The 23,265-nt window shown below is 39.7% G+C and overlaps 2 protein-coding genes and 1 long non-coding RNA gene across 3 annotated transcripts; all 3 read right to left on the bottom strand.

Moving 5' to 3' along the window:
* Positions 1-119: 119 nt before the first annotated feature.
* On the bottom strand, positions 120-16,660 carry atp8b3 (ATPase phospholipid transporting 8B3). Its single transcript, XM_051947698.1, has 18 exons — positions 15,950-16,660; positions 15,669-15,862; positions 15,364-15,572; positions 14,374-14,405; positions 14,082-14,238; positions 13,558-13,746; positions 13,296-13,408; positions 12,696-12,863; positions 12,248-12,359; positions 12,034-12,109; positions 11,822-11,945; positions 6,148-6,334; positions 5,773-5,996; positions 5,581-5,664; positions 5,275-5,499; positions 4,209-4,347; positions 3,840-3,970; positions 120-555 (listed from the first exon to the last, which is right to left on the bottom strand). The coding sequence occupies exons 1-18, from the start codon at positions 16,043-16,045 to the stop codon at positions 397-399; spliced, it is 2,619 nt and encodes an 872-aa protein (XP_051803658.1). The 5' UTR covers positions 16,046-16,660; the 3' UTR covers positions 120-396.
* Positions 16,661-16,822: 162 nt separating this feature from the next.
* On the bottom strand, positions 16,823-19,367 carry LOC127533770 (uncharacterized). The gene is made up of 5 exons (XR_007941546.1): positions 19,094-19,367; positions 18,299-18,371; positions 17,964-18,034; positions 17,305-17,395; positions 16,823-17,167 (listed from the first exon to the last, which is right to left on the bottom strand). It is a non-coding gene; the product is annotated as an uncharacterized LOC127533770 (long non-coding RNA).
* Positions 19,368-20,937: 1,570 nt separating this feature from the next.
* LOC127533763 (phospholipid-transporting ATPase IC-like) lies at positions 20,938-23,206 on the bottom strand. The gene is made up of 3 exons (XM_051947675.1): positions 22,214-23,206; positions 21,190-21,281; positions 20,938-21,060 (listed from the first exon to the last, which is right to left on the bottom strand). Exons 1-3 carry the CDS (start codon positions 22,350-22,352, stop codon positions 20,938-20,940), a joined length of 354 nt encoding a protein of 117 aa, XP_051803635.1. The 5' UTR covers positions 22,353-23,206.
* Between the last annotated feature and the right edge of the window lie 59 nt (positions 23,207-23,265).

The raw sequence follows: 23,265 nt of genomic DNA on the forward strand, positions 1-23,265 counted from the left end.
AGGAAATCCCCCGTGACCTCGGTGGGTGGAAATTTGATTTTTTACCACAAACAGTCTCACACAACAAAGATCCGAGGTTTCCATGAAGAGGTAAACTGCCGATGTAAAGGTAATAAACAAGATTCAGGGTGCACAACATACTTTGTGTATTATATAGTTTACTTTATTGGAAACTAGCCACATAGTAGCACGATGGCTACAATAAGAATTAACCCAAAAACATTTTTAAAATACACAACTATAATGATTAACTGCCTAATTCTACATTGCAATCACAATCAATATGATCCCTTATTTTCCAGTATAATAAAAATAGCAATAATTAGTCAGTATTCATGCACCATGAGGGCATCATTACTGGCCTGGTAAATCAGTGCTACTTCCAGTCACCTTCTCTTAATGCCCAGGCAGGAATGCGTTGTGGATGCTGGTCCCTGTGGTGATGATGCGTCCATGCCCGGCGCCCTGAGAGACGGCGTAAGATGAACGGCGCCGAGACGTCCCTCTTTTGAACTGTGACCTCAGTTCCACCGGCTGACGGGTTATGCTGTGGACCTAGATCACAGCGAGATCAGAATGGCACAGGTGACCAAAGCGTTTATAATCAAAGCTTTTCACACAGTAACCTAAATTAGCAATAATTTCACCATTTTGGCCCCCAAGATAGCCATATACTCACCCTATATGGACAGTCACCTCGGGGTGTTTATCTAAAAAATCCTACTCAGCCATCTCTGATCTGTCTGATTTATTAAAAGCATAAACGACAGATATTTACAAAGTTATTTGTGATATTCACCCACATTCAGCATTTTTTTTTGTGCACGAAAATTTGAAGCTCCGTTTCAACGGCAATATCTCAGGAACTATTTAAGATGAAAGCCTGGATTTTCACTGTTACTCTGTCTACAGGTCTGGTGTAAGGTATAAGGTTATATCACAAAAAAAGTATTGCTAAATATTCTATTCCATGTTGAATAGAGCTCTGGAGTTTTAAAATGTTTCTCCAAATAAAGCTAAGAAAAATAACACTTTCAATACACACACATAACACTGTTTCCATTCATTTGCAGACTCTCAATCAGGGGCATGATAAGTAATAATAGTGAAAATTTCAGGGCATCATGTTAAATAGTTCCTTCAGAAGTGGCCTCAAATTTCAATGCAAAAAAAAAAAAAAAAAAACATGTTAAGTTGACAGGCAATTATTTAAAAGTGTGAAAATGATTTGATATAATAATCTAAATGTCACAGATATCAACATCAAATATATAAATATATATGATAGAGGTTTTAAGCAAATCAGAGATGGCTGAGCAGAAGGCCTCTGATGATTTGAGATGTCATAACCATTCCAACACAGCAGCACATGACTGGAGAATTACCACTGAGAATAAATTTTAAAAAACATCAACTGGTAACTGGTGGACTTTTCTGGCTGCTGTGGGCTGTGTGACGTATGAAAAGTGGACACTACACATTTACTGTTCTGCGTGCTTAGGTGCCCCATAAAGATCTACTGTATTGATTATATAGATTGCTTCTTTTTTGTGGGCGTTAGAGATTTTGGCAGGAAATGAGGAAAGAGATGTGAGCCATGACAAACATGTTTCTGCGAGTGTATCACCTATTTTAACTAATTTCTCATTTTTAAAAACAGGGGACAACCAAACATTTTGCAGAAATCTTCAGCACTTTGAGAAATATTACTATATAAGCAGATACAGCACCCCTTCATCTTGTGGTCTCTATCTACACAGTCTTGCATAACCAAACGATTCTCTAGCTCACACACACAGAACAGAGCAGAATGGTCTGGCTGCATCTTATCATTGTTTGGGTGGTCCTCTTAATACAGCGATGAGGGAACTGCTGTGGTGGAACATTTGTGAAGTGAGCACCGTCGATACAGTGGGTAATTTTGTAAAACAAACTCGCTGGACTGACTTACTGCACGACAAAAATTTGTGGCAAAACTTAAACATGTCAGTGTAATAGTCTGCTATCCTTATTGTTTCTTGTAGTGAATAGAATTTTGAAAGCATGTACACACGTGGACAAAATTGTTGGTACCCCTCAGTTAAAGAAGGAAAAACCCACAATTCTCACTGAAATCACTTGAAACTCACAAAAGTAACAATAAATAAAAATTTATTGAAAATTAAATAATCAAAAACAGCCATCACTTTTGAATTGTTGATTAACATAATTATTTAAAAAAACAAACTAATGAAATAGGGCTGGACAAAAATGATGGTACCCATAACTTAATATTTTGTTGCACAACCTTTTGAGGCAATCACTGCAATTAAACGATTTCTGTATTTGTCAATGAGCGTTCTGCAGCTGTCAACAGGTATTTTGGCCCACTCCTCATGAGCAAACAGCTCCAGTTGTCTCAGGTTTGATGGGCGTCTTCTCCAAATGGCATGTTTCAGCTCCTTCCACATATGTTCAATGGGATTCAGATCTGGGCTCATAGAAGGCCACTTTAGAATAGTCCAACGCTTTTCTCTCAGCCATTCTTGGGTGTTTTTGGCTGTGTGTTTTGGATCGTTGTCCTGTTGGAAGACCCATGACCTGCGACTGAGACCAAGCTTTCTGACACTAGGCAGCACATTTCTCTCCAGAATGCCTTGATAGTCTTCAGATTTCATCGTACCTTGCACACTTTCAAGACACCCTGTGCCAGATGCAGCAAAGCAGCCCCAAAACATTACTGAGCCTCCTCCATGTTTCACCGTAGGGACAGTGTTCTTTTCTTCGTATGCTTGGTTTTTGAGTCTATCAACATAGAGTTGATGTGCCTTACCAAAAAGCTCCAGTTTGGTCTCATCTGTCCAAAGGACATTCTCCCAGAAGCTTTGTGGCTTGTCAACATGCATTTTTGCAAATTCCAGTCTGGCTTTTTTATGAGTTTTTTTTCAGCAGTGGTGTCCTCCTTGGTCGTCTCCCATGAAGTCCACTTTGGCTCAAACAACGATGAATGGTGCGATCTGACACTGATGTACCTTGGCCTTGGAGTTCACCTTTAATTTCTTTGGAGGTTGCTCTGGGCTCTTTGGATACAATTCCAACGATCCGTCTCTTCAATTTGTCATCAATTTTCCTCTTGCGGCCACGTCCAGGGAGGTTGGCTACTGTCCCGTGGGTCTTGAACTTCTGAATAATATGAGCCACTGTTGTCACAGGAACTTCAAGCTGTTTAGAGATGGTCTTATAGCCTTTACCTTTAAGATGTTTGTCTATAATTTTTTTTCGGATGTCCTGGGACAATTCTCTCCTTCGCTTTCTGTTGTCCATGTTCAGTGTGGTACACACCTTTTCACCAAACAGCAGGGTGACTACTTGTCTCCCTTTAAATAGGCAGACTGACTGATTATGAGTTTGGAAACACCTGTGATGTCAATTAAATGACACACCTGAGTTAATCATGTCACTCTGGTCAAATAGTTTTCAATCTTTTATAGAGGTACCATCATTTTTGTCCAGGCCTGTTTCATTAGTTTGTTTTTTTAAATAATTATGTTAATCAACAATTCAAAAGTAATGGCTGTTTTTGATTATTTAATTTTCAATAAATTTTTATTTATTGTTACTTTTGTGAGTTTCAAGTGATTTCAGTGAGAATTGTGGGTTTTTCCTTCTTTAACTGAGGGGTACCAACAATTTTGTCCACGTGTGTAGATGGTGGAAGGAGACTAAAAAAAGCTACGTAAAATGCACTGCGAATGGCAGGCCTAAACCCACATCCTACATGCAGTGAGTCACAGCACTATTTACACTACGGATGTTTTTCTTTGTGCTGTCACATACACAAAGATTTGCAGATGTCTCACCTTGTGTTTGTCATGGGCGGTAACCATCACACTGAGAGCGTGAGCAGTCATTGAGGGTAAAACTGCTGTCCAGGCAGTGAGCAGAGCTGTGAGCCACACAACTGGATCAATGAAGGCTTTATTAGACACTCCTGAGGAAAAGAAAATACAGAGCAATCAAACATGTCCACAGGAATGATAACAGATCCTTAATTTATAGAAAATCACCAGAAAACAAAAGGATCTCAAACGGACAGTTCATGTTATACAATTGTATGTTTTTGTCTGTATTCTAGATTATTTATTTCCAAGTGAATTGCACAGGGGCATGAAAATGGCCACAGCGAGGAGCTGCATGTGAATATAGAATACATCTGGAATGAATCTTACCGAGAAAGATATAGTCGCTGGGTGAATTCTGAAAAAGGCGAGTGCTGTGGCAGATACTCGTACAGATGAAAAACAGCAGCACGGAGACACACACAGCTGCTATATTGAACTTCGTCCAGTGTCTGGTCAGCAGCACAATCTGACAAATACAAAGACTTATTAGGGGAGAATGGAAGATCTTGAAATACAGAACTGTTACATTTGAACATAGAATATAACACAAGAGACTAAAATAAATCAGAACAAAGAAATTAATATAGAAGAAGCTAGAACAGAATAGCGGAGTTCAGCACATCAGAATAAAACAGAGTAAGACTACAACGGATTAAAATAGAATAGAATACAACAGAAACAAAAAGAATACAACACAACAGAATACAGAATTGCTTGACACAACAGATTAGAATAGAACAGAAAGAACAGAATAGTTCAGTACAACAGAATGGAGTCAGACTTATTGTCTGTTCCACAGTATATAACAACCCCACAATAAAAGGAGTCTCAGTACTAAGACCAAAATCTAAGAAGAAGAATTGAAAAACTTCTAAGACTGAGTCTTTATCAAAATTTCTGTGACATAAATGACTTCTTACAACACTGTATTTTCATTACTACCAAAGGTATTGTATAGCATCCACCAGAATTGGGCCTCTTAAAATCGGGAGGAAAAAAACTGGTTCAACCTCAGAATTAAGCAATGAATTATTATGTAATGTTTCAATAAATCTGTGATCATAAATTGCAGTTTGTAATCGTACATTCTATGATTTCTAAAGCCACTAATTTGTTAATGAAGCTCTTTACTCTGAATATGATAATATGGTTAACGTTAAGTACCAGAAAATGTTAAAGATGTCCAAAGATAATGTTTTAGACATGAAAAATTAACAATAATAGTTCAATATCGCTACATAATTATTCTTCCTAACATCCCTCTTTTCCTTAAACTTCACGTCAGTATCACTATCATAGTATCAGCTAAATATGTTGCTCCCCTTGTCAGATTTTGACCTGCGATTACAGGCTGCTGCAGGTCATTTGCATCCACAAACAAGGTGATTCTGACCTCAATTGTGGCAGTAAACGTGGCTGCCATGGCGACAGTGACTGCCATGGTCTGGAAGTCAACGGCTGTGTCGTAGAAAACTCCAAACGGGATGAAGAAAAGAACAAGTGATGCGTAAACAGCATACAGAAGCGTCAATGACAACATCAATGGGCTGGAGAGCTCCTGTCTCTGTCCAAACTTGTACAGCTCGGGAAACTTCAGACTGCTTTCTGCACTCACGTCCTATAGCACAAAAGGGGCAGGTTTCACTATTGCAAAATTCATCTTAATCTGAAAATGAGTTAATAAAAACCTTACTCTGACCTGTTCAAAAATGGCCAAGCACATAGTTGGGAACGCTGTGTAGAAGACAGTGTAGAACGCGATGAACCATGACTCATACAGAGACTATGAGAGAAATAGACAGTGGAATAATGCAGAAAGCTTTTTCCAATTTCAGTTCATAACGTGACCTTATGGATTCATGTCATGTAATGCCATCCATGTGTTTCTAACCTGAGCGCTGAAGCCGTTGAAGATACCAAACCATATATGCACAAGTGCGAAACTGCAGGTCTTAAACAGAAAATAACGGAGGAAGAGGGAAATGCGGCGATAGGACCAGCGGCCGTGGACTAGAAGCAGCCTCTGCAGAAACCTGAATTGGGACAATGCAAAGTCTGCATTCTGCACCGCCTGACCTCCCTCCACTCCTGCGATTCCCACGCCAACATGAGCCGCTGGTGTTGGGAAAGGACGACAGCGATCAAAAAGAAAAATGTGAAAGCATGAACACAGAAATCAGACTACACTGAGTTAATGCATGTTTGGGTTAGATTTTAGAACCACAGACAAACATTTATTGTCATCTTCTCATTCCAAATCACTTACTCTTGATCATGTTTACATCATTGGCGCCGTCACCGATGGACATAGTGACCGAGCTGGTGTGTTTCCTGACCAGCTTGACAATTTCAGACTTCTGTGCAGGTGTTACACGGCAGCATAGCACCGACTGACACTCTTCTGCCAGGCGCATGAATGCGGCTCCCCACTCTGGTCTCTGGTCAAACTCTGCCTGAAGTAAAACGCATCAAAAAACTCAGTTTAGGTACTGACCAACCCGAACAGACATTTGAAAGAGCTGCCATCTTTGCTCATGGATTTGACAGCCTCTTTAACAATTTATGACAGATGTCTTTTTCTGGCATTTTCATCGTGATTGATCAGTCTGTATTACACTGCCCAACAAATTTTAGCTTTTTTTCTGCTGACTGAAAACTAACACCTGTTTTTACCTAATTTTGGGGTCCTGATTTCAGAAATGACATCAGTTTTTACCTATCACGTCACATTTTTTTCTGTGGCATTTGGACTTGTAGTATCGGTGGCTGCCACACCCATCATGTTTAATTGGGAAAATGCCAACTTAAACCCGAATTAATTAAATTTCCTGTTGTGTTTCAGATTGAAAGTCAAGCATGGCTACTGCTCGTAGAAAGTGTGTGAATACTCCAGATGCATTTTGTTATATCTGTGGAAATTTTACTGTACCATCTCAAAGGGCAAATATTGGTGACTTTGTGAAGCGAGCCTACTTGGCTTACTTTAAGGTCAAACTTGGAGACCAGGACAAGTCTTGGGCAAGCCTTGCATTGAAAATTTGAGACAATGGACCAAGGGAAAGAGGGAGAAACTAGCATTTGGCATTCCCATGGTGTGGCGAGAGCCGAAGAATCATGTAGACGATTGCTACTTTTGCCTCATCAACACTTCTGGTTATAACAAGAAAAATAAGCATAAAATAAGCTACCCAAACCTGAATTCAGCAATTCGCCCTGTGCCCCATTCTGATGATGTACCTGTGCCACATTTTACAGAGTTTCCTTCACTTGATGAAGATCAAGATGTTATGTCGGCTGATAGCGAACATGGTAGTGATGTCGATTTTGAAGAATGCATCTAAGCACAAAAGAGCCAGAGTGTTTTAATCTGGCTGAGCTCAATGATTTAACACGAGATTTAGGTCTTTCAAAAGAAACATCAGAACTATTAGCTTCAAGATTGAATGAAAAGAATTTGCTCCAAGATGGTACCAAAGTAACATATTATTGCAGCAGGGAAAGAGATTTTGTGCAATATTTCAGAGCTGAGAGTGATTTTGTTTATTGTCATGATGTACCAGGATTGTTGCATGCACTGGGTGTGGAACATTATGACCAAGTGATCATATTTTAATACGTACTTGATAAATATGCAGTTATGCCATAGAGCAAAAACCTGACATCCTGGGCAACAACCATTGTGATTTTTGGATTCAGCACCTTCAAATTAGTCAGAAACAAGTCTCAGTTGTAAGTCAGCAAAAATGTTGTTGGCCAGTGTAAAGGAAGGCAGTCAGGAAACAAGAAGAGAGAGGATGTGTGTATCACTACGATTTTGATGTTACTACTACTTTTACTCATACTGCTTATCTAACTGGTATTTCTTATTTGTACTTTTTGATTGTTTTTTTATTTTGATTTTTAAGAGGAAAACAAAAACAGAATAACGATTGGTTTATTCTCTTATATGCACTGTGTAAGAATTAAAATGTATGTAGACAGTAATGTGTTGATGGGGTGATCAGAATCACAGGTTTTACTCAAAAATAAAATATTATCCATTGTGTTTCAAAAAACTGTCCAACATTATATTAGAATTTAAAGCTCCAATTCAAACAAATAATTAGTAAATGTCAGCACACTATGCTGTTAAAACTTGTTAACTTTTTCACTTCTTAGTGTAAAATTAATGCAGTACTTTGACAATATTTTTATTGTGTGATTTTAATAGTTTAGTGAAGAAAATAGAGTTTGTCTGCAGTCTCTGAATCACTAAATCCTGCTGTTCTGTGCTCTGAAAGTGAACCTGAAATTCTGAACAACAGTTCAGGTGACGCTCTGAATTTCAGCCTGAATTTACACACGTGGACAAAATTGTTGGTACCCCTCAGTTAAAGAAGGAAAAACCCACAATTCTCACTGAAATCACTTGAAACTCACAAAAGTAACAATAAATAAAAATTTATTGAAAATTAAATAATCAAAAACAGCCATTACTTTTGAATTGTTGATTAACATAATTATTTTAAAAAAAAAAAACTAATGAAACAGGCCTGGACAAAAATGATGGTACCTCTATAAAGGATTGAAAACTATTTGACCAGAGTGACATGATTAACTCAGGTGTGTCATTTAATTGACATCACAGGTGTTTCCAAACTCATAATCAGTCAGTCTGCCTATTTAAAGGGAGACAAGTAGTCACCCTGCTGTTTGGTGAAAAGGTGTGTACCACACTGAACATGGACAACAGAAAGCGAAGGAGAGAATTGTCCCAGGACATCCGAAAAAAAATTATAGACAAACATCTTAAAGGTAAAGGCTATAAGACCATCTCTAAACAGCTTGAAGTTCCTGTGACAACAGTGGCTCATATTATTCAGAAGTTCAAGACCCACGGGACAGTAGCCAACCTCCCTGGACGTGGCCGCAAGAGGAAAATTGATGACAAATTGAAGAGACGGATCGTTGGAATTGTATCCAAAGAGCCCAGAGCAACCTCCAAAGAAATTAAAGGTGAACTCCAAGGCCAAGGTACATCAGTGTCAGATCGCACCATTCGTCGTTGTTTGAGCCAAAGTGGACTTCATGGGAGACGACCAAGGAGGACACCACTGCTGAAAAAAACTCATAAAAAAGCCAGACTGGAATTTGCAAAAATGCATGTTGACAAGCCACAAAGCTTCTGGGAGAATGTCCTTTGGACAGATGAGACCAAACTGGAGCTTTTTGGTAAGGCACATCAACTCTATGTTCATAGACTCAAAAACCAAGCATACGAAGAAAAGAACACTGTCCCTACGGTGAAACATGGAGGAGGCTCAGTAATGTTTTGGGGCTGCTTTGCTGCATCTGGCACAGGGTGTCTTGAAAGTGTGCAAGGTACGATGAAATCTGAAGACTATCAAGGCATTCTGGAGAGAAATGTGCTGCCTAGTGTCAGAAAGCTTGGTCTCAGTCGCAGGTCATGGGTCTTCCAACAGGACAACCATCCAAAACACACAGCCAAAAACACCCAAGAATGGCTGAGAGAAAAGCGTTGGACTATTCTAAAGTGGCCTTCTATGAGCCCAGATCTGAATCCCATTGAACATATGTGGAAGGAGCTGAAACATGCCATTTGGAGAAGACACCCATCAAACCTGAGACAACTGGAGCTGTTTGCTCATGAGGAGTGGGCCAAAATACCTGTTGACAGCTGCAGAACGCTCATTGACAAATACAGAAATCATTTAATTGCAGTGATTGCCTCAAAAGGTTGTGCAACAAAATATTAAGTTATGGGTACCATAATTTTTGTCCAGCCCTATTTCATTAGTTTGTTTTTTTAAATAATTATGTTAATCAACAATTCAAAAGTGATGGCTGATTTTGATTATTTAATTTTCAATAAATTTTTATTTATTGTTACTTTTGTGAGTTTCAAGTGATTTCAGTGAGAATTGTGGGTTTTTCCTTCTTTAACTGAGGGGTACCAACAATTTTGTCCACGTGTGTAAGAACAAGGCCACCGTTTAACAAGCGGCTAGAGGACATTTAGCCCTTCCTTATTTAATCATTGCCTTTGTCCATGTATTTTAGTCAGCTCCATGTTTGGGCAGCTGGAAAACAAAACAAACCTGGTTATCAAGGAATGAACTTCAAGCTCTGTCTGTAATGAATTTGTACTGAATGTTTCGACAATTGATCAAGTTTTTCCTCTGACATACAACTTACTACTCTTGTGGCAACGAACATTTTCTGTATTAACTGCAGTGAAATTTAATCAGTTTTAAACATATATTTCTCCTCCATTGCCATGTGTGTGTTGCTGCACGGATCTGCAGGTGAGTGACACAGAACCAGTGTCTGACAACTAGAGTTCTGGCTGTCGGCGTTTTGGCTTTAGAAAGCAAAGGTACATCATAGACACACACACACATCAGACACATGTCGTACAGTGATGAGGCAGAATGTGCAACACAACGATCTTCTTAATATTTAAAGTTCTGTTAATAGAACCATTATTCATTACTTTGGTAGTCCAATATATAAGAATTTCGCCCCAGGGCTCAGTACCAATCCCTACATGTGACCTGCATTTCTGTTATTGAGTTTAATACTCAAAAACGTAACTAATCGGCTCCATCAGGACTGTGTGCGTGCAGTTTGATCAGATTTTTGAACTAGCAGCTCTCAAAACTAAGCAAATCTATAACTGTCATCACATTTTACACTGACAAGTGGTCAGTATGCGATATCGCTATTTTCAGCCAAAAACTGCTTTTACTCAAATGGCCACTTGAGGCTGGCTTGAAAAGCGAGTCAATCCCCACAGACCTTCATTTAAAAATGTCCAATTTTCCAACTAAAATAAGGATGTTTGCAGCCTGGTATAAAAAGCAGTTTTGGTTTCTATCAGTAATTTTCCTGTTCATGACAGCTGCATGGGGATTGAATTTATATATAACCCACCGATGTAAATTACTTTAAGGCTTTAAGTTACACATAATATTTATTGTTCTTCATAGTTCTTCAAATACAATACATGCATTGAACACTGTTGACCTCCATATAATAACAACGTAGCACTGTTACTCATAATTTTTAAGTATAATTCTACACATCGTGTGCTACACCTACAATTTTTATGTCATGCCACATCTGTACATATAAAAGGTGTACACAGTCCTTATTATATCTCTATTTTTTCTTTATTCCACTTTGTCTCAGACTATGCCTCATTTGCCTGTAGCTGCTCTAATGTGTAAATTTTCCTCTAGAATAATCAATAAAATTCATCTTATCCTATTTTATTTTGTGAGCCGTTTTGTGGCCATGTAAAGTGCCTGTTGTGGAATGCATCAGGCCTCAGCTGCACTCATGCACCAACTTCTTGCTCTTTTTTGAATTGGCCGGGAGTGAGGTTGAGTTATTCATTGCCAAGAAGGCTACAGCTAGAACCGTAACACTGAGCTTCAAAAGTTTGTGCACAAAACCTATATGTGATGTCATGGAGGGTTAGCTCATCTTTATTTACTGTACAATCAATAGCAGTTGTACTTCCTTTAAAGCAATGACTACTGTACAGCACTGACCAGAATTTTCTCATGTCAAACACCCAAACCTTTTTAAACTTTGGCAGAAAAAAAGTGTGTGGTCACCCTGCTGCTGTAAATAAAAACATGATAAGAAAATAGGTCTCCAGGCCCTTTAAGACATCTTCTCTCTGTAAATTTTTTCTTGGGGAAAAAAAACTCTGCTGCCTACAACCTTATATTTATGGAAATTTATGTCCAGTACCTTATTAAAACATAAACAGTAGAAACTTATATTTCTACTTTCCACTGACCTCTCCATGTTTCTGATATAACCAACACAACTTTTCATGAAACTGAATTGCGGACAAATTATATGAATAGAGTTATTCGTTCAATTTTTTAAACTTAAGTTATCTATCAACTGTGCAGGCCAGTGTTTACCAGCTCAGGTCCAGTGAGGACCACAGAAGTCTTTGCGCCAGCCATCTCCTTGTCTACAGCCCACAGCTCTGTCTGACTGGCCTTGAAGAAACTGACCTGTGGGTCTGGGGACTGGAGTATCTGTCTGCAGGGGCAAACAAACAAAGATCAATGGGATGCTGTGAGTGTGTGCATGTGTCTGTTTGTGTGTGTTTATTTTTATCATTGCCAACCTCAGCTCCTGCCATCCCAGTAATCTTGTATCGGGATCCAGTAGTTTGCAAGAATATCCAATATTAACTGCAGTCTCTACAAGCACAAGGAAATTAAGGGCAGGTATCAGCGAGAAAAAGACACAAATCACAGTGATATTCTGTTTTCAGATAGTTACAGCACAGCATTCAAAATGGTATCAACCCCTCCTCCTGCTACGGTATGTCACAGTACCTTTTTTGTCTCCAGTCAGTACCCACACTTTGAGGCCAGCTTCTTGAAGAAGAGCAATAGTCTCTGGAACGCCCTCCTGTAGCCGATCCTCTATCGCTGTCACCCCCAGAAGCTACAAGAGCAAATTCTTTTCAGCATTCACACAGAATATCAACATTACTAGATAGTAGTATGACTATTATTAGATGATACAAGTGAGGTTAAAATTCCTAATGAGAAAAAAGATTTTAAAAAGATGCCTAGAAATAGGGATTCTTCTTCTTAAAGGTCGAGATTGCGCTCCACACATATTAAACTTGTATTGAGAAAAGTAAATCCAGAAACCTTTAAGTACAAGCTTGTTTATAAGAGCTATAAGTATTGGTTACACTGTGCAAATAATCAGCATTACCACTTTAAATTATGGATTGATAATAAACATGTAATATCACAGTGAGAAAGAGCCCACCTGCAGGTCTCTCTCCATTTGATCATATAGCTTTTCCAGCAGTGCGTCACGGTCACAGATCACCATGGCAGCAGACTCTGCAAGAGTTTTACTCCACTGCTCCCATGATGCCTCAGGAACAGATCGAACGGCAACACACAGTGTCCTCAGACAGGCCTCAGCAAACAACTGACACAAGATAAGTTAACATGGTTTTTGAGAGGCTGCACATTACTTACAGAATTATCTTTAGGGCAAAACTGAATGATCGACAGAAAAAAAAAAAAACAAACACAATAAACATTTCGGTCACAGCAGGGATGCCTCAACTAATAACTGACCTGATCTTGTTTCAAAAAAAACGCTACTGATCATTCATAACTTTTTATAGATCTTCACAAGTGTGATGAACCTTTTGGAAACAAATAATTGATATTGGAAGATACTGTACATCGAGTCCATTTTGACTTTTACACATCTAAATAATAAAGAAGAGACTCTATAAATAACTTTACAGTATTGGACTGATAACTCTTCATAGAGCAAAAGCTTAGCATAATGACCCGAAACAAGAGTAAGTGCTAGTCTGATTCTGTCCAAAAGTTAAGTACTGTACTTCACCTCCAGGGCTCTTTCAGTTCTTTCCTGATATGGACAGTCCTTCTGCAGTCTGTCCAGGATCACTATATCCGCCCCTTTACAGTACAGTTTTAACCCACCCTCTGGCTCCCGCACTGAAAGAAAAACCACAAATCCAGTACGGATACAAGTATATTTACAAGAGATGCCAACAGATTATTTCAGCTGAGACCAAGTGATGAGTTAAAATTAAATATCTGTGCTCCGAAAAGAAAAGATATATTAGTGTGTATTTAACTCTCACCCAGTACAGACATGCGCCTTCTCTGGCTGGTGAAGTCTAGCACAGCCAGCAGCTGATACTGGCGAGTGACACCAAGCTCGGAGACAACGATAAAATCCCTCGTCCTGGAAAGAAAGACCCAGCCAAGTTCCCTGGCTGCACCAACAAGAGTCTCCTCATCTGGGGATGCCGCTTGGTAGACCGGCATCTCTGGAGAAAAGTTGTTGATACACAAGGCAGACGTAAACATGTTGTCTTTTCTGAATGGACCATTGTGCCAGTCAGTTGCTGATGTCATCTATGTTGTTATTTCACATTCAGACCCATGATTTAGAGACTGGACAATAACTGAGAAAATACAGCGTGAATTACAGTGTTTCGACCTTTATTTACAGCATCAGTCCAAATGAGACAAGAACATAATGAATCACGTTTCACAAAATGTCAGACCTGAAACCAGCTGTGGCCTGAAGTTTGACACTTTCACCAGTTGGATGAAAATCCTATTAATCACAAAAAACACTGATGTACGCACAAAGCCTCACCTTCCTTCCACTCTGCCATGACAGTATGACATAAAGCCAGCGCAGTGAGGAACTGTCTGCTGAGTGGACACTGCTGTCCTCGAAGTCTCTCCACAAGGCTGGGAGCTGAGATGAACAAACCACCGCAGGAGAACGGATTCCAGCTTAACTCCATGGGCTACAGAAAGGGGAAAATAATTGCACAGCAAAAGTCAATGTGCAATGGCATTATGTGGTATGTAACATGCACATATAAGGCAGAAAAAGAACAAAACACAGCTCAGAAATGTAGACTGGGGTATTAATATGGTACCTCAATGTCCTCTGCCCTGACTGATGCATCACCTATGAAAATAGCAGAGAAGTTATTATGTTTTGGAATCACAAGTAGCTATTTTTTTTGAAGGAAAGATGACATTATTCTGACAAGAGCTGGTATTAAACATTTAGCAGATGGTGAGATCACGGCTGCATATGATCGTATTAAGTGTCTCCAGTGGCCTCTCTTGAGAATTATTCAGTTTATCTGAGGTTGTCTCTCAAGAGTAATCCTTGTTCCACTGTAAGTACCCAAGGAAACGTTGCTTTCTGCTAATTAGCAAACTCTGTTATATAAACGACAGTAATTTTCTTTCTTTGCGAAACGGTTTTGTAAATTCACACATTCTTGGGCAAAAACTGGACAATTAGTTGTCAAGCAGTCTCTCTTAAGGTAAAACAAGAGTGAAAATTGTCATGCTGAAAAGAGGAAATTATTTAGTCTTTTCACATGTTTACTTTTTAGCCATGATGATCGATTCTTTACATTTTGATGGACGGATTTCATCATCTAGCCTTTTTATACACCTTCAAAATCAAAGTATTAAGCAATTTCATACTTTGCAACTATATTTTAAAACAATTATTTCAAATAAAGTGTGCAAGGTCATCTAACTTCCTGTTCATGAGTTTCAAACTATGGCTTTTCCTGACATAAACAAAAATAACCACTTCCTTACATGACTGCACAGATGACAATTAAAGCTGCAGGGAGTCGTCTTCATGTGGCGTACTATGTTGATGTAATTGTGTTCAAAGTGGAAACAGAGGTGCGAAAAAGAAATATGACATGGTTGGAAATACCTATGCAGCATGAGCAAAAATATACTTTCTTATATCAGTATCATGGTGTTCTTTCTTTTAAACTTGAAAACTACAACATTAGATCAAAAAAATGTAACCTTTGATAGAGAAACATATTTTTACCAGGTAATGAGACACTTTTGCTTCATCTGTAATGAAATGACTGACTTCATACTGTTACCATAGATCTCCCCAGCTATGCAGCACTGTCTGAAGAGAAGACGATTCTGGGTTAGTGTCCCAGTTTTGTCACTCAGCAGGTACCCCACTTGGCCGAGCTCCTCACTCAGTGAGGTATTCCTGGTCTGGGCCGGTCTGTCTGCAGGCTGCCAATACATCTCCAAATCCCAGCCAATAAACAGGCTGTGGACCGTGTGGATCACCTCAAACCTGCAGACACACATGCACAGAGCACACAAACAATCACGTGTATTTCCATCTTCCTGCCCGCCCTCAAACGATTGCAGTATTGTAGGTGGAACTGACGAGATATAGAGTGCTATGGGCATAGCTGGACTGAGAAGGATGATGTAGCTCCAGTAGATGAGGAATGCGTTGTAGACTGGATTGCCGTTAACCACCAGAGCAGACAGAACCCCTGTCTGGCTCATGACCCGACTCGAAAACACGCCACTGCCGATGGCAAGAAGCAGAGCTGCTAGCAGCAAGGACAGGACTATCTAGAAATCCAGAATATAGACACACAGTTTAGAACAACTCCACAAGATGCTTCGTGCTTGTCATCCCCATGCCCTTTACCCACTCACCCCGATCACCACTCTGTTGAAAACTTTTTCCGTTTGAGTCGTCTTCACTTTCAGTTTCCCGCAGTTTCTCAGGATCTTAGTGTCCGCGCCTGGCATTAAACAGACAACTATTAGATGCTATCGCTGCAGCGGCCAGGCCAAGTGAGTCAGAGGATCATCCTGCAGCCAGAGGGTGAGAGTTCAAGCCCTCATGTCAGCAAGCTTCTGCTGATGTGCCCTTGAGCAAGATGCTGAATCCCTACCAGCTCCGGGGCTGTCTGACCTCGGTGCGGAGAGGTCAGGGGAAGAGAGAATTTTCCTTGCAGGGATCAATAAAGTATCACATTATGTTTTCCGGTGATGTTGTCTCAATCTCACATAGACTGTTGAAAGACGTTGAACTTCATGTGCAAAAATGACAAACAGTTCAAGGGCAGAAAACTGATTCAAACTTAGTCCTACAACAGCAATAATATGTCAACTCTGATCCTGCTTAATTTAAAGTAGGCCATGTCAAGCGTTAGGTTGGTTAGAGTTATAATCGGGCTGAACTAGGGTCACACCAATAGACAGTCTCTGATGAATGCTATAACACTCATCTCTGGGAGAATTTGATCTATTGATCTGCTTCACCAGAACTGAAAGGGTCACAGCTTTGAGATACATGGCACCTCTGCCTGGTCCAGTAACATCCGATCAATGATCACTTAGAAGGCAGGAGGGATACACGTTAACACACCCGCATTTAGGAGTTAAGTATTAAGTGCCATAATTAGCAGTAGACTGTATTTCACATAATGAAATTTGTCATTGAAGTGAGTGGAGGCCACAGTACAAGGTATCACGAGGATACATGGTCTGGTAACATTTCGTAACAGTTTTCTTTCCGTTATCATAAACCTCTGTAAGCCACTGCACCATAGATAAGAGCTTTTCTTTCACCTCTTTTAATCAATGCCATTTTTAGACTTAACAGATGAGTTTAAAAGTAGCTAGTACCCATCTTATAAATAAAAACTGCAATCATTAATCCATGATCATATCCACGTGTCTAAACTGAATACATTCCTCTCCCAGTACCAGTATATATGGCTAAGCCGTAGGCAAAGTCTGTGTTGCGTAGGACTGTTCCCCTCAGGAGGATGTGCTCGTTGTCCAGGAGAAGACACTCTCCTCTCCACTGCAGCTGACCTCTGAAGCTGTACAGGCGGTTGTTGGGTTCCTCGCAGAGCACAACACCTGCAAAAATAAGAGGTTACTTTTGCTCTTATTTACGACAAGTATGCAGTTTCATAGTAACTTTGCTGGTTTACTTCTTGCTCTACTTTTGAATAAGGAGTTAGAATCTGCATTTTTATGAAAAAAAATGTATTCACCATCAAAGGCACCAAGGGTTTCCTCTGAGGGGTGAGAGGTCAACTCATTGTGTGTAGCACTGAGCGCCTGCCGTATTTGAGGTTGGTCTCTCTGAAGAAAAAAAATGTTACAGTCAACACTGAAGAGTTGATTCATTCACCAAAAATAATACCAGTACTGAGTAAGTCAAGGTAATATGTAGGCAATATGAATGACCATCGTTACTTAGTCTTCATTGCAGTGGCTCGCAAGTTCAATAAAGAAATTTACATGTTAAGTACAGAAGAAATTAATTTTAGCTTATAGAGTTATACAATCGATGTAAATCTGGTTTTGCATCTATAACTTGTTCTAAATTGTTTCATTTTCCAACGCAACTGATGAACTGTTGACTTCCATGATTTTATGAGTCACCATGGCAACAACAACCAGATCCCAGACATGTTCATCACTTTTTAGTGTCCCCTGGAAACAATAAGTTGCAGTTTGTGCTATTTGTAATGCATTTGGTTGTGCATTCGTACTTTTAATGTCGCAATACCAAATTGTTTTTTGCTTGTTTTAATATTTTAAAAAATGCACACGTTTTTGCTATAAACAACATCAAGGGCACACATTTCAAATTAGTAATTCATCTTTATAGAATTATAAAGAGGTATCAGAAGGATAGGTTTCTCACCCATCAATATCAGCTGTCTCCACGTAACACAGACTGTGAGGTTCTGAACTACACAGAAGGAGAAGATCTGCCTGAACCAGAAGCCAGAGGGGATAAAAAGAAAAGTTACTGCACAAATAGATTCATGGAGTATAAACAAACACTTTAACTTGCATGTTACTATGCTGAAAATATGCTACTGTGTTTATTTACATCTGTCTACTATAGGTTAAAAATATGTAGTCTTATCCTACCAAAGAAACACTGACAAATGCTGTCAACTGTCAAAGAAACAAAAGACGTTCTTTTGAAAAGACTGCTGCTAATTTCAATGCTTTACGAAATGAGAGGCTCACAGGGATGACTTGGTCTTTACGGATCCGCAACACATCTCCCACACACAAATCTTTCCACTGTGCTGTGTTGAAACTGAGACAGAAGACAGATGAGGAATGCAATGAACATTTGGAAGGGGGGGGAATCAATGTTCATATAATTTCTCAGACATACCCAAGCAATTTGTTTTTAATAGATCAAAAGTAAGAATCGAGATACAACACTATCAGTAATCAAAATCTAAACAAAATACACTACTATAATAAAAAAACAGACAAGAATTTACCAAATTACTGCCTTTTGATAAAAAACTTCAATCAAAACAGACTTATAGTTTCAATTGTGACACGTACAGAAACACAGAAATGCTTATTTACAATCTATTAAAAAACTCTCTAACTATTTATTTGAATATAGCAGGAGTTTGTATTGAATCGAATGTCTGATAAAGCAATGAACTAAAACTAATGCATTTACATTATTATTGGTTGTTTTTTGTTTTTCTTAATCAGGCAGTGATGATTCTACAAATTAGTCCAAATGTCTAAAAGTCAACATGGGAAAGGAGAACATCTGTAATGTAAGATTATCAGAAACAGACTAAAGTAAAAACACAAGACGTCATCAAGAGGTTGGTCATAGGTCTTGTCTTCTGACAGGTGCGGAAAATGCTTTGTATTTTTGCCTTGATTTATGCACAAAGGGACCATCCAGGGATTCCCTCATTCACACTTCATTAGAGATTCATTAGAGGGCTGCTTCAAAGTGGAGCTGTGCTGACTCCTGAGAGAATAACCCACTGTCTTTGTCCTCACCTCTGGGAGATGAGTACGTCACAGGGTCGGGAGTTAATTTCAGAGTCGCACCGTCTTCTTGCCTGGACCAGAGATGGAGAGAAGGACAGAGAGAGATGGAAAGAGGGGGGAAAGGGAATGAGAAAAAAGATAGAGGTAGGTTGAGAAGCATGACAAGGATGGAGGGTAAGAATGATGGACAGGAAGCCTGTGAGAGGGAGTGAGGGTGGCCATGAAAGGTTGAACAGGAGAAAAGAGAAAGGAGAAATGCCATTACGGGGCTCTACAGTGACACCAGCTGGGAGATTTACACCCTCCACTAAATGATTAGTCAATAGAGAGGGGTCAAGCAAGCGTTTCACCCAGAGCTGTTAACGACCGTAACTCAGTGATGCACTTAACCAGAGAAGTCTCCATGCAAAACATCACGCCTGCATTTAAAAGGAAAAGCGTTAATGATAGGAGAGAAAATTAATGCTACTGGGATGACTGGATTTGTCAATGAGGAGAGGACAAGGAGTCAATGAGGACAATGAAGGAGAGAAAAGAGTGCATACATGCTTAAGTGCCAAGAGCATAAATGTAAACGTGAGGTCCATCATATGTTTGTGTTGAAGCTCATGCATCTGTGAGTGAGTAGGTATGTGAAACTCAGAGCTATCATACCACCCAAAATCACGACACAAAGCAGCCTCACCATGTCGTTGTTGAGGTCTTTCATGCCTCTCACAGAGAGTACAGTGATCAGTGGTATGATGGTGATATACCACGGTATGGATGAGATAGCAGGGACACACTGGAGACCACACAAAGAAGGAAAAGGAAACATGGTCACATGTACTACATAAACAGTATGCGCACACACGAAAGACCTAAGTGTCATAAACTAAATAAAAGGAAAAAAAAAAAAACAAAGGTTGAAAGCATGAAAGTGCATCTTGAGTTAAAAATATTTCATCAAAACTACATTAAATGCATGACACGTGAAGGAAAAATTACTCTCTTTCCCTTTACTAAGGAAGCTAACAGCTGCAATTTCCTTGCAACTGTTACCTGAAGACATCATATAGGTTGTAACTGTCAACTGCAGTCACCTTAAATCATCCCATAGATCCTATGAGTCACCTCAAGTTATCGTACAGCTAATCACCTTTGAACCCTGTTCCTATTTACCTCTCCAGAACTAAGGCTGTCAGCATGTTGAGGTCTTCTCTCCTGCTAATATGTACTTTATTTCAAGACAACTGCTGCAGGAAGAAGATATGTCAGTACTCCCTGATCTGGTCAAGATTAGATATTGTCTAGTCCGACGTGCTTGAGCAGATGAGTTGTCCCCGTGTTAATTTGTAGTCTAAATCTGGCATTGCTCTCAACCCAGTATATTACTGAAGGTCGAAGAGAATCCTCAGCTGGCAATGCTCACATGAATGTGCTGCTTTGTTGTATCACCTCTCCTGAATTCAGTAAAACCTTTTTCTCAACCTAAGTCATCTGAGTGTCCAGAGTGTCTGTGTCTGCCTCCTCATCCTTTCTCAACATCGCTGAAATTCTACAACATGGTTTATCCACCCTCACTTATATAGATAAAAAATAATTTTTGGAATCAGTATCTTAACAGATTATGTCTCAGATACTGCCATGGACACAGGGAGTCATCTAAAAGAACAGGATATGGATATCATCTTGTAAAAAACATGTTACTTTTCAAAAAAAAAGTACATTTTTTGTATTCCTCTTCCAGACAGCCACCTTGACTGAATACTCTTACTATGACCAAAGCTGATCCCAAAAAGCACCTAAAACTAAATAAGTTTTTATCAGAAATTCAAAACATGTAAAAAGAGTGAGTGGGGACGGCAGAGCCTTCAGTCTACCTGCATCACCATCATGAGGAGGAAGTAGAGATTGGCTGCTCGCTGGAACTGTTCAAACAGCGTCAATGGCAGAAAAGTGAGGGGAGTGTACTTGTAGCTGCGCACCATGTTATCCTGGCAACCAGAAAGCGGCAGAGAGTCAGAAAGGGATATACATACACATGACAACACATTAGCCTGTGTCTCTTTGCATGCCAACCGGTCTTACGTTGCCATGTGGAAGTACATGTGGGACTGACTCACTGCGTATCGCCCCCAGCGGAAGCACAGGAAGGATTTCTTCTGTTTGTGTTTGTGGTAGTGGCGGCTGTTTGCCCTCACCTCCCATGTGAGGCCTGCCAGACAGACAGACACTTAGCTCTCAGAGACCGCTTCCATGCAGTGACTTCATCTATAACTCCCATCAGTAGACAACAGATGAAAAAGTGTGACTGTTTGGGCGCAAGTGTATGTAGCGTTCTGCTGTTAACCATCCCTCAAAGGGATTGTTAGATCTCCCCCAGTTAGTTCCTCAAGAAGGCAAAAATTAGTCTAATAGCATCTGCTGAGGAAACATAACGCCCTATAGGAAAACAATTAAATCTAGGTATGAAGGCAGCAGCATATAGCACTTCTGTGTTAATAGATCGGGATTTCTGCAGTAATCAGCCAGTCAAATTTAATGCTTTTTAATGCCATTTTAATGCCATGACCGTGAACTCAACATATTACATGGGTTTGGGTTTTTTTTTGTAAAAGATGATTTTTATATGAAAACTGTCCCTACACTTCACTGTTTCTAAATTCGGAAACCACCCCTGTCCACCGACAGGATTCTCTGAAATCCATGTTTTCTAGTCATTTTTGCTGGAACTTGCATTTTCCAATTTCCAAGTTCTCCTCCACCTGGTCCAGCCTGCAGGCCACTTTAAAAACATGCAGTTTCTGGCAACTGTACCCGACTGGCCGGAACAATTGTCACAATGGTTCGACATGTTTACGCAGATGCACATATCTGACGAACTGCAGTCTATAATTATATATTATTATTGCCAAATATTTTCTTGAAAACTGCAGAAACAATTTTTAATGCCACTGAGAATCAAATGTAATGATTTTTAATACCACTTAAGGCCAACTTAATGCTGAATTAATGCTTTTTAATGCCCTGCAGAAACCCTGTAGATATCAGCAATATGGTGTATTTTATTTCAAAAGGACAATAACAAACATGTTTAAGCAGTTAAAAAACAGAGGAAATAAGTTATGGAGATCAAAAAAGACGTACCAGATTGAACACTCTCCTTGGCCATGACGCTGTGCAGACTCAGATGTTCACAGACTCCGGTTATGCTACACGAAGTGGGAAACACAATGATATGACTTCTCAGGTCCCCCAACAAGACTTCATCAGTCTTGTAACTCATTACATTGTGTTGCCATGCTTACCTCTACCATAACTATAGCACAACAGACAGAAGGTTATAAGTCACTGCTGCTGACAAAAACACTCACCTGCAATCCTCTATCCTCAATTCTCTATTAACTACTCTGGCATAAACAATAAGCTACTAAGGCAAAGTGAAGACAGCTCTGGGATTGTCTTCTATATGATGAAATACTGAGAAACATACCCACTCTTCTTGATGAATCTTTGATAGAAGCCGAATGAGCAACCCTATTGAGAGACCTGAAGCTTCCCAGATTCTAAAATTTGCATCAAACCTGCACAGTTTCCATAACAAACTCATAATAGATTCATTAGCATAGGAACAACACAGTGACAGCAATAGCTATGCAAAACTTCACAATGTGATACTCTAGCAGATAAAGCATGTATGGCTAATGGATGGAAGCTATGCCGCCTCAGTTGTGAAGCAATAAATACCTGGATCACATTTGTCAACAAATGAACAGAGTGAAGCCTGGAATTACCCTAAACCGGTCTGCTGCTACTAAAGCTGTAAATAGCAACATTTTTAGTCATATGAATAACACACACGATTCAGAAAAAGTCTCAAATTTACCTGCAATGGGCTACTATTCTCCTGGAGTTCTTTAAATGGCTCGTAACTAGGAGCCATAGCTGAGCCTCCAGTCATGAAGCTCCACCGACCACAGCTAGCGATTAGCAGGACTGTTTTCATAAACATTTTCACCTGCTTTTCATAACGCAAATCAGTTTCATCCATCTTCCTCCATTATTGTGATGCAACACTACCCTGGCCCCACCTCTCTCCTTCTCCCAGGTGAAGCCTCCGACATCCCAGACTGTTCTCCCCATGGACCTTACCTGAGGGAAAAAAAGAGGAATGGAGGAGGAGTACCAAGGCCAGTACA

This window comes from Acanthochromis polyacanthus, chromosome 4, assembly GCF_021347895.1.
Source record: "Acanthochromis polyacanthus isolate Apoly-LR-REF ecotype Palm Island chromosome 4, KAUST_Apoly_ChrSc, whole genome shotgun sequence".
NCBI classification, from domain to species: Eukaryota; Metazoa; Chordata; class Actinopteri; family Pomacentridae; genus Acanthochromis; species Acanthochromis polyacanthus.

Bases quoted from the DNA above. Each gene is read 5' to 3' on its own strand.
- LOC127533763 (XM_051947675.1), bottom strand. From the start codon at position 22,352: ATGAGTTACAAGACTGATGAAGTCTTGTTGGGGGACCTGAGAAGTCAT. The intron at 21,282-22,213 runs GTACGTCTTTTT...TCTGTCTGGCAG, and splicing joins CAAGGAGAGTGTTCAATCTG to GCCTCACATGGGAGGTGAGG. The intron at 21,061-21,189 runs GTGAGTCAGTCC...TCTGGTTGCCAG, and splicing joins TCCGCTGGGGGCGATACGCA to GATAACATGGTGCGCAGCTA.
- atp8b3 (XM_051947698.1), bottom strand. From the start codon at position 16,045: ATGCCAGGCGCGGACACTAAGATCCTGAGAAACTGCGGGAAACTGAAA. The intron at 13,409-13,557 runs GTGAGAGTTAAA...TTTTTCTTTCAG, and splicing joins AAGGCGCATGTCTGTACTGG to TGCGGGAGCCAGAGGGTGGG. The intron at 11,946-12,033 runs GTTGGCAATGAT...TTGCCCCTGCAG, and splicing joins CTGGGATGGCAGGAGCTGAG to ACAGATACTCCAGTCCCCAG.